General features: G+C 39.4%; 2 protein-coding genes across 2 annotated transcripts in view; both read right to left on the bottom strand.

Annotated features, from left to right (window-relative positions):
* Window positions 1-5235: 5235 nt before the first annotated feature.
* b4gat1 (beta-1,4-glucuronyltransferase 1) lies at window positions 5236-11865 on the bottom strand. Its single transcript, XM_079810881.1, has 2 exons — window positions 10503-11865; window positions 5236-6690 (listed from the first exon to the last, which is right to left on the bottom strand). The coding sequence occupies exons 1-2, from the start codon at window positions 11604-11606 to the stop codon at window positions 6499-6501; spliced, it is 1296 nt and encodes a 431-aa protein (XP_079667007.1). The 5' UTR covers window positions 11607-11865; the 3' UTR covers window positions 5236-6498.
* A 2125-nt stretch (window positions 11866-13990) lies between these two features.
* The window catches only part of pfdn2 (prefoldin subunit 2), a 6665-nt gene continuing 5655 nt past the window's right edge, over window positions 13991-15000 (bottom strand). The window contains exon 4 of the mRNA XM_079810880.1: window positions 13991-14935. Coding sequence (XP_079667006.1) covers window positions 14744-14935 — 192 coding nt within the window. The 3' untranslated portion in view covers window positions 13991-14743. The remainder of the gene's footprint in view (window positions 14936-15000) is intronic.

Below are 15000 nucleotides of genomic sequence, written 5' to 3'. Positions count from 1 at the left end.
ATTTAGTATGACATACTTATGATTTAGTATGACATAATTATGATTTAGTATGACATAATTATGATTTAGTATGCCATAATTATGATTTAGTATGACATAATTATGACAGTCAATATATGTCGTAATTATGAGTGCCATAATTTTGACTTGGTATGTCATACTTATTATTTAGTATGTCATACTTATGATTTAATATGACATAATTATGATTTAGTTGACAACTATGATTTATTATGTCATAATTATGATTTAGTATGATATAATTATGATTTAGTATGACATAATTATGAAAGAATGTATGTCGTAATTATGAGTGCCATAATTATGACTTGGTATGTCATACTTATGATTTAGTATGACATAATTATGATTTAGTATGACATAATTATGATTTAGGATGATATAATTATGATTTAGTATGACATAATTATGATTTAGTATGACATAATTATGATTTAGTATGACATAATTATGACAGTCAATGTTTGTCGTAATTATGAGTGCCATAATTTTGACTTGGTATGTCATACTTATTATTTAGTATGTCATACTTATGATTTAGTATGACATAATTATGATTTAGTATGACATAATTATGAAAATAGGATGATATAATTATGATTTAGTATGACATAATTATGATTTAGTATGACATAATTATGACAGTCAATATATGTCGTAATTATGAGTGCCATAATTTTGACTTGGTATGTCATACTTATTATTTAGTATGTCATACTTATGATTTAATATGACATAATTATGATTTAGTTGACAACTATGATTTATTATGTCATAATTATGATTTAGTATGATATAATTATGATTTAGTATGAAATAATTATGAAAGTCAATGTATGTCGTAATTATGAGTGCCATAATTATGACTTGGTATGTCATACTTATGATTTAGTATGACATAATTATGATTTAGTATGACATAATTATGATTTAGGATGATATAATTATGATTTAGTTTGACATAATTATGATTTAGTTGACAACTATGATTTATTATGTCATAATTATGATTTAGTATGATATAATTATAATTTAGTATGACATAATTATGAAAGTCAATGTATGTCGTAATTATGAGTGCCATAATTATGACTTGGTATGTCATACTTATGATTTAGTATGACATAATTATGATTTAGTATGACATAATTATGATTTAGGATGATATAATTATGATTTAGTATGACATAATTATGACATAGTGAATGTATGTATGTATGTATGTCGTAATTATGAGTGCCATAATTATGACTTGGTATGACAGCATTACAACTTTTTATGTCATAATTATGACTTAGTATGTGATAATTTAGACTATCAAAGTATAAAAATTATGACTTAGTATGTCATAATTATGATTTAGTATGACAATTATGATTTAGTATGACATAATTATGCTTTAGTATGACATAATTATGATTTAGTATGACAATTATGATTTAGTATGACATAGTCAATGTATGTATATATGTCGTAATTATGAGTGCCATAATTATGACTTAGTATGTGATCATTTCGACTATCAAAGTAAAAATTACGACTTATTTCATAATTATGATTTAGTATGACAATTATGATTTAGTATGACATAATTATGATTTAGTATGACAATTATGATTTAGTATGTCATAATTATGATTTAGTATGATATAATTATGATTTAGTATGACATAATTATGATTTAGTATGATATAATTATGATATAGTGAATGTATGTATGTATGTATGTCGTAATTATGAGTGCCATAATTATGACTTGGTATGACAGCATTACAACTTTTTATGTCATAATTATGACTTAGTATGTGATCATTTAGACTATCAAAGTATAAAAATTATGACTTAGTATGTCATAATTATGATTTAGTATGACAATTATGATTTAGTATGACAATTATGATTTAGTATGACATAATTATGATTTAGTATGACATAATTATGATTTAGTATAAAAATTATGACTTAGTATGTCATAATTATGATTTAGTATGACAATTATGATTTAGTATGTCATACTTATGATTTAGTATGACATAATTATGATTTAGTATGACATAATTATGATTTAGTATGACATAATTATGATTTAGGATGATATAATTATGATTTAGTATGACATAATTATGATTTAGTATGACACAATTATGATTTAGTATGACATAATTATGATTTAGTATGACACAATTATGATTTAGTATGACATAATTATGATTTAGGATGATATAATTATGATTTAGTATGACATACTTATGATTTTAGTATGACACACTTATGATTTAGTATGACATAATTATGATTTAGTATGACACAATTATGATTTAGTATGACATAATTATGATTTAGGATGATATAATTATGATTTAGTATGACATAATTATGACATAATCAATGTATGTATGTATGTATGTCGTAATTATGACTGTCATAATTATGACTTGGTATGACAGCATTACAACTTTTTATGTCATAATTATGACTTAGTATGTGATCATTTCGACTATCAAAGTATAAAAATTACGACTTACTATGAGCTTGATGTGTTTGCTCTCTCTCTCCTCTGTGTTTGTTGCGTGTGTGTAAACGCTCTGGCGGAGATAAACAATCTAATCAGAGGAGGTGAAGAACAGCTGAACCTTATGACACACACACACACACACACGTTCACCTGATTTTCTGAATGATGTTTGTTTTAACACAGCGAATCTCCTCAACAGTCTCTCAGCCAATCGGGAGGGATGTGGGATCACATCAAGGGGATGTGTTGTAAGTCTCCATTTTTTCTTGCTATTTAATGCACAAACATATTTGCTGTTTCTTGTGAATTTTCTGACACACACACACACACAGCATGTCCACTTCTCTGTGGGAGTGACCCTGAAGCTGGAGAGGACATGGCGGCGTCCCACAGGGGATCTGGAGTAAGGGTTTGCACACCTGAGGGCCGGTTGTTCCGCCCACTGGCGCCCTCTGCTGGTTCACCACTGCAATGGCACGCTGGGAGTGAAGAGTCCATTAGTGTGGGCTTCAGGATAATACAGCACATCTACAGTATGCATGATGGCTTACTGAAGGATCCAAGTCTAGAGCTCAACCATAACCTTTCATCACATTCAATGGGAATTTAATGCTTTTTTTGCCTATTTTGTGGCCGTGATCCCCACATTGGCACCCGGATATGACATCAACAGAACCCAAACTATTTGATCAGTTTAGGCCCTGTTTCCTCCAGTATTAGGACCTCCTCAGCTAACAGGGAACACTCCTAACGCTCTGGCAAGGATCTCTCAAAGTTATGAACAAATGTTTGTCCAGTGACGTCAATACAAATGTTCAGTAAATTTTCAGTGTGTCCCCTCATGATGGGGGAGGAGAGTGAGCCAATCAGCAGTAGGGGGCGTGTCCATTCATGATGGGGGAGGAGAGTGAGCCAATCAGCAGTAGGGGGCGTGTCCATTCATGATGGGGGAGGAGAGTGAGCCAATCAGCAGTAGGGGGCGTGTCCCCTCATGATGGGGGAGGAGAGTGAGCCAATCAGCAGTAGGGGGCGTGTCCCCTCATGATGGGGGAGGAGAGTGAGCCAATCAGCAGTAGGGGGCGTGCCCATTCATGATGGGGGAGGAGAGTGAGCCAATCAGCAGTAGGGGGCATGCCCATTCATGATGGGGGAGGAGAGTGAACCAATCAGCAGTAGGGGGCGTGCCCATTCATGATGGGGGAGGAGAGTGAACCAATCAGCAGTAGGGGGCGTGCCCATTCATGATGGGGGAGGAGAGTGAGCCAATCAGCAGTAGGGGGCGTGTCCCCTCATGATGGGGGAGGAGAGTGAGCCAATCAGCAGTAGAGGGCGTGCCCATTCATGATGGGGGAGGAGAGTGAGCCAATCAGCAGTAGGGGGCGTGTCCATTCATGATGGGGGAGGAGAGTGAGCCAATCAGCAGTAGGGGGCGTGCCCATTCATGATGGGGGAGGAGAGTGAGCCAATCAGCAGTAGGGGGCGTGCCCATTCATGATGGGGGAGGAGAGTGAGCCAATCAGCAGTAGGGGGCATGTCCCCTCATGATGGGGGAGGAGAGTGAGCCAATCAGCAGTAGGGGGCGTGCCCATTCATGATGGGGGAGGAGAGTGAGCCAATCAGCAGTAGGGGGCGTGTCCATTCATGATGGGGGAGGAGAGTGAGCCAATCAGCAGTAGGGGGCGTGTCCATTCATGATGGGGGAGGAGAGTGAGCCAATCAGCAGTAGGGGGCGTGCCCATTCATGATGGGGGAGGAGAGTGAGCCAATCAGCAGTAGGGGGCGTGCCCATTCATGATGGGGGAGGAGAGTGAGCCAATCAGCAGTAGGGGGCGTGTCCATTCATGATGGGGGAGGAGAGTGAACCAATCAGCAGTAGGGGGCATGCCCATTCATGATGGGGGAGGAGAGTGAGCCAATCAGCAGTAGGGGGCGTGTCCCCTCATGATGGGGGAGGAGAGTGAGCCAATCAGCAGTAGGGGGCGTGTCCATTCATGATGGGGGAGAGTGAGCCAATCAGCAGTAGGGGGCGTGCCCATTCATGATGGGGGAGGAGAGAGAGAGAACCAATCAGCAGTAGGGGGCGTGCCCATTCATGATGGGGGAGGAGAGAGAGAGAACCAATCAGCAGTAGGGGGCGTGTCCATTCATGATGGGGGAGGAGAGTGAGCCAATCAGCAGTAGGGGGCGTGCCCATTCATGATGGGGGAGGAGAGAGAGAGAACCAATCAGCAGAGGGGGCGTGCCCATTCATGATGGGGGAGGAGAGAGAGAGAACCAATCAGCAGAGGGGGCGTGTCCACTCATGATAGGGGAGGAGAGAGAGGAAGGGGTGTGTTTGTTTGGGATGAATTTGAATACCAACAATGATTCTCAGAAATTGATTACTTCACCTATAATTTCATTAATGTGTTAGCATACGCATGTCCATGTTGTCATCTATTGAATTCACTCGTTTCTATGCATTTGTGCCAAAACACCATTTGATCATTTGACCGAGTTTGAATGCACGGTTATTGACAAAAAAAAAAGTGTTTTCTAATTGAATTATGCATACTTATATTGTTATATTTTATTTAGCTTAGTTTTTCTCTTGCCGACAATGATCCTACAACCAGTTGAGAACTGATGTTGAAAACAGCAGAAAATGATCATGTGCAATAATATACCCGCTATATGATAGTCAGAAAGAAACAGAATCTCAAAGATCACCACCAACACAAATGTTGTAGATTTATGTAACAAGATACAAAACGAACAAGTCAGTATCAATAATAATAACAAAAGAACTCATTTGTCATTCAACAATAACAAAAACCGTGCTAAGGCCCGTTCACAGCAGGGACGATAAGATATAGTTCCAAAAATAGCGTTCAAACCACCGTTATAACAATAACGACGTCGAGAAAACATCGCACTTTTTTAGAACGATTTTATCCAGCATGATAAAAACAGCCAATCAGAATCAATCCTGCATTTAAAGCGACAGGCGCGCAGAACGATATCATCCGCTGGTGTGGACGAGAGTTATCGCTGCTGGAGTGAACGGGTCTTAGTTCCTTATAATCAAAGAATTACTTCACTCCATGTCACAATTTTATAAAAGTCATTTTCTCTTCAGTATCACAATAAAGTTTCCAGTGTTCAAACGTCACCACATTCATGCTGTCAATACTACACAACAATATCAGGGCAACCAAAATGAGCTATTAGGACACAAATTAATCGGCAAAATAATATCTCTAATGGAAACTGATATCAGGCAAGAAAACAAAACAAACAGGACAATACACACGAGCCTCATTCAGCGTCAAACCTCTTACCGTTCATGTTGATATCAGTGACACACACACACACACAGTATTGCTTGTTCATCCTACAGTCACTACACTTCCTGCATTAATCTAATGTCGCTTAATTGTCATCTACCCCTAATCCACAAGTCAGATATAATTAAAACACTAATATGATTTTCAGACTCTGTATTATAATCAGGGTCTTTGGAGCCGTTATTAGCATAAAGGTGGCCTATCGACCTTAATATGTTAATAGCTTTACGACTAATCTCCGGGTCTTTACGAGACGTCTCGTCAGTAACTCGAACAGTCACAACATCTTCTCTATTAATAGTGTGACGAACGGTCAGAACATTTCTCAGCTCACGTTAAAATATGGAGGACTCCTCAGAAAAGTGAGATGGAACATAGCATTAAAATCAAATAAATAATGAACTTGTATCTTGCTCTCAGAATCCAAAAGGCATCACACATTGAAAACAAAACCTTATAAATACATTTATTTTAGTGTCTTTAAAAGCATGACGGATCACGTCTTCATCTTATAAATAAAAGTATGCGCATTCTCTGGTTACAGTGCAGTTTAAGTGTTGAAATGGGTGGGAACTCAAACAGGTTCTTGGGTTCAGTTCTTCATGAAGTCTGGAAGATGTGTGTGTGTGTGTTTTCTCAGCAGTGGCGAGGAGAGTTGGGATACTTGTCCTTCAGGCTCTCTTTGAAGCTGCGGAAGAGGACGCGGTTCTTGCGGTTCTCCTCGTCCTTTCGGCTGTGAAACTCCCCCTGGACCTTAAAGCCTTTGTGCACCACAAACGCATTGCTCAGCACGGAGAACCGGTAACCGGAGACGTGAAGCTCGCAGGCCTGCAGAGAGAGAGGGTGAGTAACTGAGCTAATGAGCGAATGAAGAAAATACAATCATATTTTGCACCATAAAAAGGTTTTCAAGTCACACTGGTTCTAGTATAAATACACACACACTGGTCAGGATAACATTATGACCAGTGAATAACACTGATTAGCTCTTTATCACCTGTTAGTGGGTGGGATATATTAGGCAGCAAGTGAACATTTTGTCCTCAAAGTTGATGTGTTAGAAGCAGGGCTGGGCAATTTTTTTTTTTTTTTTTTTTTTTTTTTTTTTTTTTTTTCTCGATTAATCGTTTTTTAAAATGTGGTCGATTCAAGGCCACGATTCGATTTTTTTCATATTCGTTTCCGCAGACATTGAACATAAGATTAACGTAAATCTAATTACTAGTCTTCTCCGCAAGATGTCACCCTCTTATTGGCCTTGCGTAATGTTACAAAGGAGCGAGAGGCTGGGCCAGTCACGATAACTACTTTTTGTTTCGCGATATATCGTCCCAGAAATAATTGCCATAAACGATATTATTGTCATTTCAAGACTATTTTATGCCACTGAATATATAATCCTAATATATCAGCATAATAATGCAAGTTGACCGACACACTTTCAAATGACCTTTTAATTCTTTAGATCATGGAAATTGAGGGTAAAAAATATATTATCCTAAATAAAAAAAAAAAAAAATGGATAAATAGTAAATAAACATTATCCCTTGTGAAGCGGCTTTAACACTCGTCATTATGCGTTGACATTTATATGTGCAGCGGATCAGGGGATTGCGGCTTTGAAATCGAGTCCATTTGGGCTTATTCTTCCAAACTGACAGTAGTTGTCAGGAAAACACTATAACGCCTCAAATGGCGGCTTTTTTTCACCTGTCGATAACCGATCTGTGTATGAGAACCACTTCCGCCTCCGTCACGGAAAACATACAAGATGAGGGCACAATCGAGCAAAATGTTGGTGACATTCATTATCATGTAAACATAATGGGCGATATATTGCATCACAAAAAATTATTGAGGTCATGTACATATATTGTGCAGTGTTGGGGTAATTACTCAAAAAAAGTAATTAGTTACTAGTTACATCTGTAAATTGTAATGGGATTACTTTACTAGTTACTGTATTTGAAAAGTAACTTCACTACTTATTACTTTACTTTCCCATTTCTTAATTTACCGTGTAGATATATGGACAAACATCATATGTCTCTATGGCAGTGTTTCCCCAACCTTTTTTCAGTCATGGCACCCTTTGAAAATGTTCAACATTTTGTGGCACCCCCTCACATAGTTTCGGTACGGTTCAGTATTTGCTATGTTCAGGGAAAAAAGGAGTACTGTCAAATAAAGATAAAGAAAATAATAAAAACAAATAATTTAAATACAAGCAGCAGCAAAAATAAACACTATTGAGCAAAGACACTAATAAAATAATCAGGTTTTTCAGGTACATCTAACATTAGTTTTCAGGTACAGAAATTGATAAAATGTAAAATATAACAATGCATATTTGACTGTATAAATTAAAGATTAATCCTATTATTTTTTTTACAAAATCTATTCAACCAAGGGCAGTGAGTGATGTCCTTGTCTTTTGTTGTTTGACATTAAAAAGACAGCAGTAAAGGCTACTGCCCCTTTAAGACCTAATGCTCGGATATGCGTCATCATATTCAGACTATGTCTGCTAGGATACTCATCAAGATGGGCATGTTGACATAGTTTTTGTGTGAGTTTGTTCGTTGTTCAAGAGCAAAACTTGAAAGAAAACTCAATATTTGCGCGCTGTGAGACGTGTGCGCGCTTTCGGATGAGTGCACACACAAAATCTTTGAACAAAGTTTACAAAGAGAGAATTTGAAGGACTTTTACACGGCACCCCTGCTCTTGTCAGACGGCATCTTGGTTGGGAAACACTGATCTATGGCAAGGGTGCACGCAGCACTTAAATATATCAGATCTTTACACACAGGCAAACACGGCTTGAGTAACGCAGGAAAGCGCGTTCCTATAGTCTAGTAAAGTAGTGTAGTTACCAATATTTTTAGTGTAATGCGTTACTTTACTTTGTTATCCAAAAAAGTACAATCGTTACTGTAATCCGTTATTTTGTAACTCGTTACCACCAACACTGACTGTGCGTTATAGCGATATATTGATTATTGCGACAGGCCTACGAGAGGCGCGTCATTCATTCAGTGCTTAAATGGCGGCTTCCGGCGCGTTGTCGACGTTTGTAATGCTGAGGTGAAGTGCTACAAATCTGCGGAAGCATTTGATGAGACATCAAACAAACGTTGCGAGTTCAATACAGGATATGCACAACGGCTTGTCCTGAAAGCTGGATTTACAAACAGAATCTGTTTACGGGCCACAACCTGTAAGTCTGATTTATTTTTCATCGATGTGTTTTCCTGTAATAGGTTGTACATTGTACTTTACTCTTGAGGACTGAACAGGTTCTGCTCGATCATCTTCACTCAAATGTTCTGGGTCTGATTCGGGCTCAGATTGGTGTGGTTTTATTGACGCCGTTGTTTCTAACACTGACCAAAGCACAGCCTCCGGTAAGGGGCGTGACATTTCCGACAAACGTGTACTAGGCGGTTAGCGAATCACAACACACTGGGCCAGCTAACCAATCAGAGCCCATTGCGTATTTTTGAGGGACTGGCTTCATACAACCCGGAAAGCATCAGACCGTTTTACAAGGAGGGACAGAGCAGTGTAGAATAAAGGTCAAATATATGAAAAATAAGGCAATTTTTTTTTTAAACGAAGCATGAACACGTTACAGTGCACCCCACAAACACAGTCAAGCCTTCAAAAGAATGTGTTTTACCACCCCTTTAACAATCCAGCATTGTTCAATATGAGCTCTTAATCATACATTATGACTATGGAAGCTTGTTTACTCCACAGAATAGAAAGAAAAGGTAATTGTGACTTTTTATCTCGCTATTCTGACTCTCTCGCAATTGCGAGTTTACATATTTGTGATATAAACGCGAAAATTGTCTTAATTCTTTTTTCCTCAGAATTTGACTTTATAACTTGCAATTGCAGTTTAGATCTCACAATTCTGAGAAAAGAAGTCAGACTTGCAAGATATAAACTCGCAACTGCACAAAAAAGTAAATTGTGAAGAAAAGACTTGCGAGTTTATGTCACGCAATTCTGACTATATCTTGCAATTCTGACTTTATAACACACAATTCTGACTTTATATCAAAATGATGTGATTAGGTAGCAGCTTACGAGTTAACATTCACTGCATACATTTGAGCAGTTATAGCATTAGCAAGACTAAACATCATTATTCAAAATACTCCTCACACGTATCAAACTCAGCATTCCTGAACATGTGCTTCTGCAACTAATTGTTTGGGCCAGCGATAAACTCTTTATACTCGGCTAAAGAAATAACTTTTTTTTAAAGAATTTTCCCAGACAACAACAAGATTTTCCAGGACATTTTACATTTTCTCTAATTTTCCAGGACTGGAAAATTTGTCATCAATTTTCCAGGTTTTCCAGGACGAGTGGGAGTTTTTCATTCAAGCACTATTATGTTAGTGTGTCTTTTCTCTTGCTATTTGAGCAAATGGGAACACGAAAAATATGTTTAACGTAGTCTCATATATATATATATATACACCCACCCCTGGTGTATGAAGTGTAGATTAATGTGAAAAAAAGATACATACGTTGTATGACGTGTGAATATTTTCAAAAAAACACCATGATTAATGTAGCATGAGTTCACATGTAGCCAGCTGATTGTGTGCGCGCCCGCTCACCTGACTGATGCGGTTGAAGCCGTACTGCCTGAAGTTCTCATCGTAGAGAGGAACCGATCGAGCGCCGATGTAGAAGGGCTCCCACGGATCGGCCCAGTTTATGGAGTACGCCACCTCCAGCGGCCCGGAGCTTTTAATGGCCATGTTGATCCACTGGGAGTAGTTGGTGGGAGCCTGACAGCGAGGGCAGAGTTCATCGTAGAACGGCCGCACCTCTCCCACCTGATAGAGCTGCACCAGCTCCGGCTTCGAGGACGGCATTTTGCGGGTGTGTCTGATCTCGAAAGCGGGCAGCACCAGGACCTCGTCCACAGCTGGCTCGCGTCTCATCAACATGGTCACAAACTGGTGGTGCAGATTGGCACTGGGGATCATGTCGACGTCGAGGACCAGGATGTAGGCCGCGTCTGTGCCGCTGCGGGCCACGTTGCGGAGGAGGTTGTTGGGGTAGGAGACGTTGCTGGCGATGGCGTAGTTCTTAAACTTGTCTCTGTGGGATTCGAGCTTGGCGAAGATACCGGGACAGCCCTTCTCCTCGAGGCCGGCAAAGTGCTCGCGATCCTGCTCTGGAAAACTGGCCGTTTCTCCGGAAAGGCAGACCAGGTGGAAGTCCACCAGCGCTTGGACCTGAGGGCAGAACAGGCTGAGCGCGTAGACGAAGGCCGTCGCAAACTTGACATCTTGCCCGTGGGCGAATATCGCTATGGACAGAGGATTCTGCCAGCGCTCCAGCAAAGAGTTCAAATGGTGAAGGTTGTTGATGGTCGTATGCGTGGCCAACGCCAGATGGTGCGACCTGGGATCCGCTCCTGGCTTCTGATTGGTCGAGAAGTCACTTTTGATCAGGTTCTTATACACGCGATACTGTCCGCTCCCATCGAAGATACCGCCTGTGGATAAAGAGTATCTGAGGTGTTCCCGTCGGGGGTTCTTCTCAGCCTGGTTTGCGGTCTTTTTGGATCCGAACAGCTCAGAATACTTGTAGCGCTGCTGTTTGCCATGCAATTTTGAAAGGAAAGACAGATATAAAAGCTGCAACAGTGCAACAATGAGAAGGGCACTGAGCACCACCTTAAACACTGAGCATTTTTTAGAGAAATGCATTACAATCACTGGTACCTTTTAGTGAATGTTAAAGAAATGTTCTCCAGTGGTGTACAGCAGATCGCCTAGGGTTAGCCAGGGTCCAGCTATGCAGCCCTCATGCACATCGCATTGACTTGCAGGAAGATGTAGTGCAGGTCAGATTGCGCGGGGAATGAACGTGCATGTTTGGATGCATGCGAAAAGACGCCCGTTAGACGCCTGTAAACAAGCAGGAGAGAAACGCGTTCGTGAAGAGCAGCACACACTGCGCATGCGTGCTGGCCGTTCCGGTTACCGTAAACACCCGAGCACGGGCTCGGCTCTCTAAATGTGTTCTGGTATACGTGTGTGCGATGGTTTCTATTTCATAAACATTCCCTGTTATATTAGCAACCAGAAAAAAAAGTCAGTAAAAACTCATCAGGCGTCGAAAACGGATGCGTTATCGCCTAAAAGAGAGATCAAAGGGGTTACGTTGATGTATGTGGACGCAAGCGACGAGGTGGCCGAGTGGTTAAGGCGATGGACTGCTAATCCATTGTGCTCTGCACGCGTGGGTTCGAATCCCATCCTCGTCGAAAATGCCTTTTTAATTTATTTTGATAAATACGAGATTCCGGAAAGCCTTATTAGGGCTGTGCCACAGAATTTGCCTCGATCTTACATAATATATGCTGTGTATAGTTATTATGTATATGTAAATACACACATTCATGTTAATATTTCAGAACTATTTGCATGTATACACTGTATATATATGTATATAATTTACATTATATATAAATATAACAATTTTTTCTTAAATATATACACGCATTAATACCAAACATGACCACATGGGGATGCCATCACACCACTATCCAGCCTCGACCAGACTGCAAATCTATACGGATACGTTCACAATTATTAAACACAACAAAACACAAATTAAACATAAAAACCATAGAGTGATAAAAACATGATGAAAGTTAAAGAGGGTTGACGTCCGCGGTGAACAGTTGAGGACATCGCCCCTGTGTCGGAGTGTGTGTTCGTGTCTGTGCTCGAGTGTTTGATATGTAACTTACTGTACATAAACACCACTAACCCTCGCAAACTCCTATAAAAATACGCTTCTGCAGCGAATATCCATTATATATAACTTACACTGCCCAGACATGTGACCATACTGAAATGCGCTCGTGCAATAAGTTAGCTATCAGTACGCAGAGAGCGCGCACACACACGATTTGTGTCGGATTAATAATATGTATGACTGCTGTATGTAATCATTATTTACCTTGATTACAGTAGTCATCCATCAAAACTTTGCAGGTGAGACGCTGATTTGCTTGAGGGGTCCGGATTACGGCTCTGGGGGCGATTAAATAAACGATCATCTCGGATAAGATATGAGGACGCTGATTGGCTACATTTTATGTCATGTCGTCAACATGTTCACATCGATTGGCTAAACGGCTCCATAAACCCGCCTCCTTTCAAAACTGAAATTGAGACATGTATACAGGCAAAAATATCATAGGAAAAACATATATTTTGCACAGATTATATTATATCACATCTATATAATTTATAATAATTATGTTTTGTGTGTGGCTCAGGGAAGGCGTCACCCTAACGCCCTCTATTGACCAACCGCCACAATAATAATAATATACAATAATATTAAAAAAAAAAGATTAAGTAATATACATTGTGTCACGCACATGCTATATAAATATGGTAATAGTTCTGTATTGTAAAATATTCCATGAAAACAGTTACCATTATAATATTTCGTCTCTATTGAAATAAATGGTTATTTAAAAACCGACCGTTTTTTTTCACTGTCAATCCGCGAGGCAGTTTTATCGTCAGTTAGTTAAAATATACATAAACAACTCAAACCCATTTCAAATTTGATCTTGAAACAAAAAATTAAGATGTTTTTTTTTGCACATAATACACATTTGGGACATAAAACGTCTAAATGTGCGGTCACATTAACAAAATCTTTTTTCGTGGATTCTTATTATAATGACTGGATTTCAACCGCGAAAATTCGCCGACCAACAGTAAATGTGCTATTTAGTCAAAAATAATATAAACAATATATATAATTTAATCTAATAAGAAACAAACACATTGTTTAAGTGGACTAAACCTCTTTTTAGCAGCAATAATGTCCCAGTCCACAACTATATTCACTGTAGTTTTTAAAAACCCAGTCAATTTGAATAATAATAGCAAAATATTTGTATACAAAGACGTATTACTATTGTACTTTAACATACACGTCATTTTATTTTACACTATTTTGTTACTAACTGATGTTGAACAGCAATACACACACACCTTTTGTATTTTGCACCAACAAGTGTGTGAATTTAGTGACAAACAGAACACGCAACACTGTGAACAGATCTTGCTCAACTTTGTATTTTTAATTCAATAACCAAAACAACCACACAAACAAAACGAACATAAAAAGGCTTCGTCCACAGGCGTACAGTCGTGACATGATAAATGAAGGAGTGGAGCTGCGGTCGACAGTCAGAGATCCACGCCTCGACACGCGCTCATCTCATTCTGCAACAACCACTAATCATCACTTCCTCCAAGAGCAGAAGACAGTGAAAGTCATGCTGATTCTGAGTGAATTCACACAGTCCATGTAGACATGGCACATCGATGGACCAAACATGTTTGATGAATGTGTGTGAGGAGAAAACATCAGTGAAAACAGAGAAACCACACTGAATGAATGCAACCTGGTTTCCGCCACGGAATAAAACTATTTCACTGCGACTTTTTTTCCTCACAATATAAACGTACAATTGTGACTTTATATCCCGCAAATTGACTTTTTCTTGCAATGCAAGTTTTAACGACATAAAATTGTGAGATGAAGGTCGCAATTCAATGTATTCGCTATTCAGTGGCGGGAACAAGCTTCCATAGAAACGACTTAATTTTGCTAATGTGAACTGCGGTGAATGTTCAAGGTGTGTTTTATGCTCCAATATTATGAATGTACAAAATGTGCATGAAATCCGAGACTTTCACTCTCTTTACGACTGGCATCTGTTAAGACTAAATAGAAACATGCCAACTCAGTCTCTCCGCAAACATTAAAGCGCCGGCGGTTTCTAAGCAGCATTTAAAGAAGCGATCCCCTACGAGACGAGCACTCCAGCGCCACCTTTAGACCCGCCTCCGCCCTCGCTCTCTTTGGCTTGACTGGCGTCCGCTTTGCCCTGTTTGTCGTCCTCTCCGACTAACCGGATGTTGTAGCGCTCGCGGTATTCCGTCAGCTCCCGCCCCTTCGACTGCATCTGTGTGTTCAGCGTCTCCACGATCTTCGAGATCTGAGCGGAAAGAGAGGAACTGTGATGATTCATGGTCTACGGCAAGCAAGCGTTTGTGAGTCCAG

Source organism: Gobio gobio (genome assembly GCF_949357685.1).
Source record: "Gobio gobio genome assembly, chromosome: 2".
Lineage (NCBI taxonomy): Eukaryota > Metazoa > Chordata > Actinopteri > Cypriniformes > Gobionidae > Gobio > Gobio gobio.
This window is presented reverse-complemented; position numbering and strand designations above follow the sequence as displayed.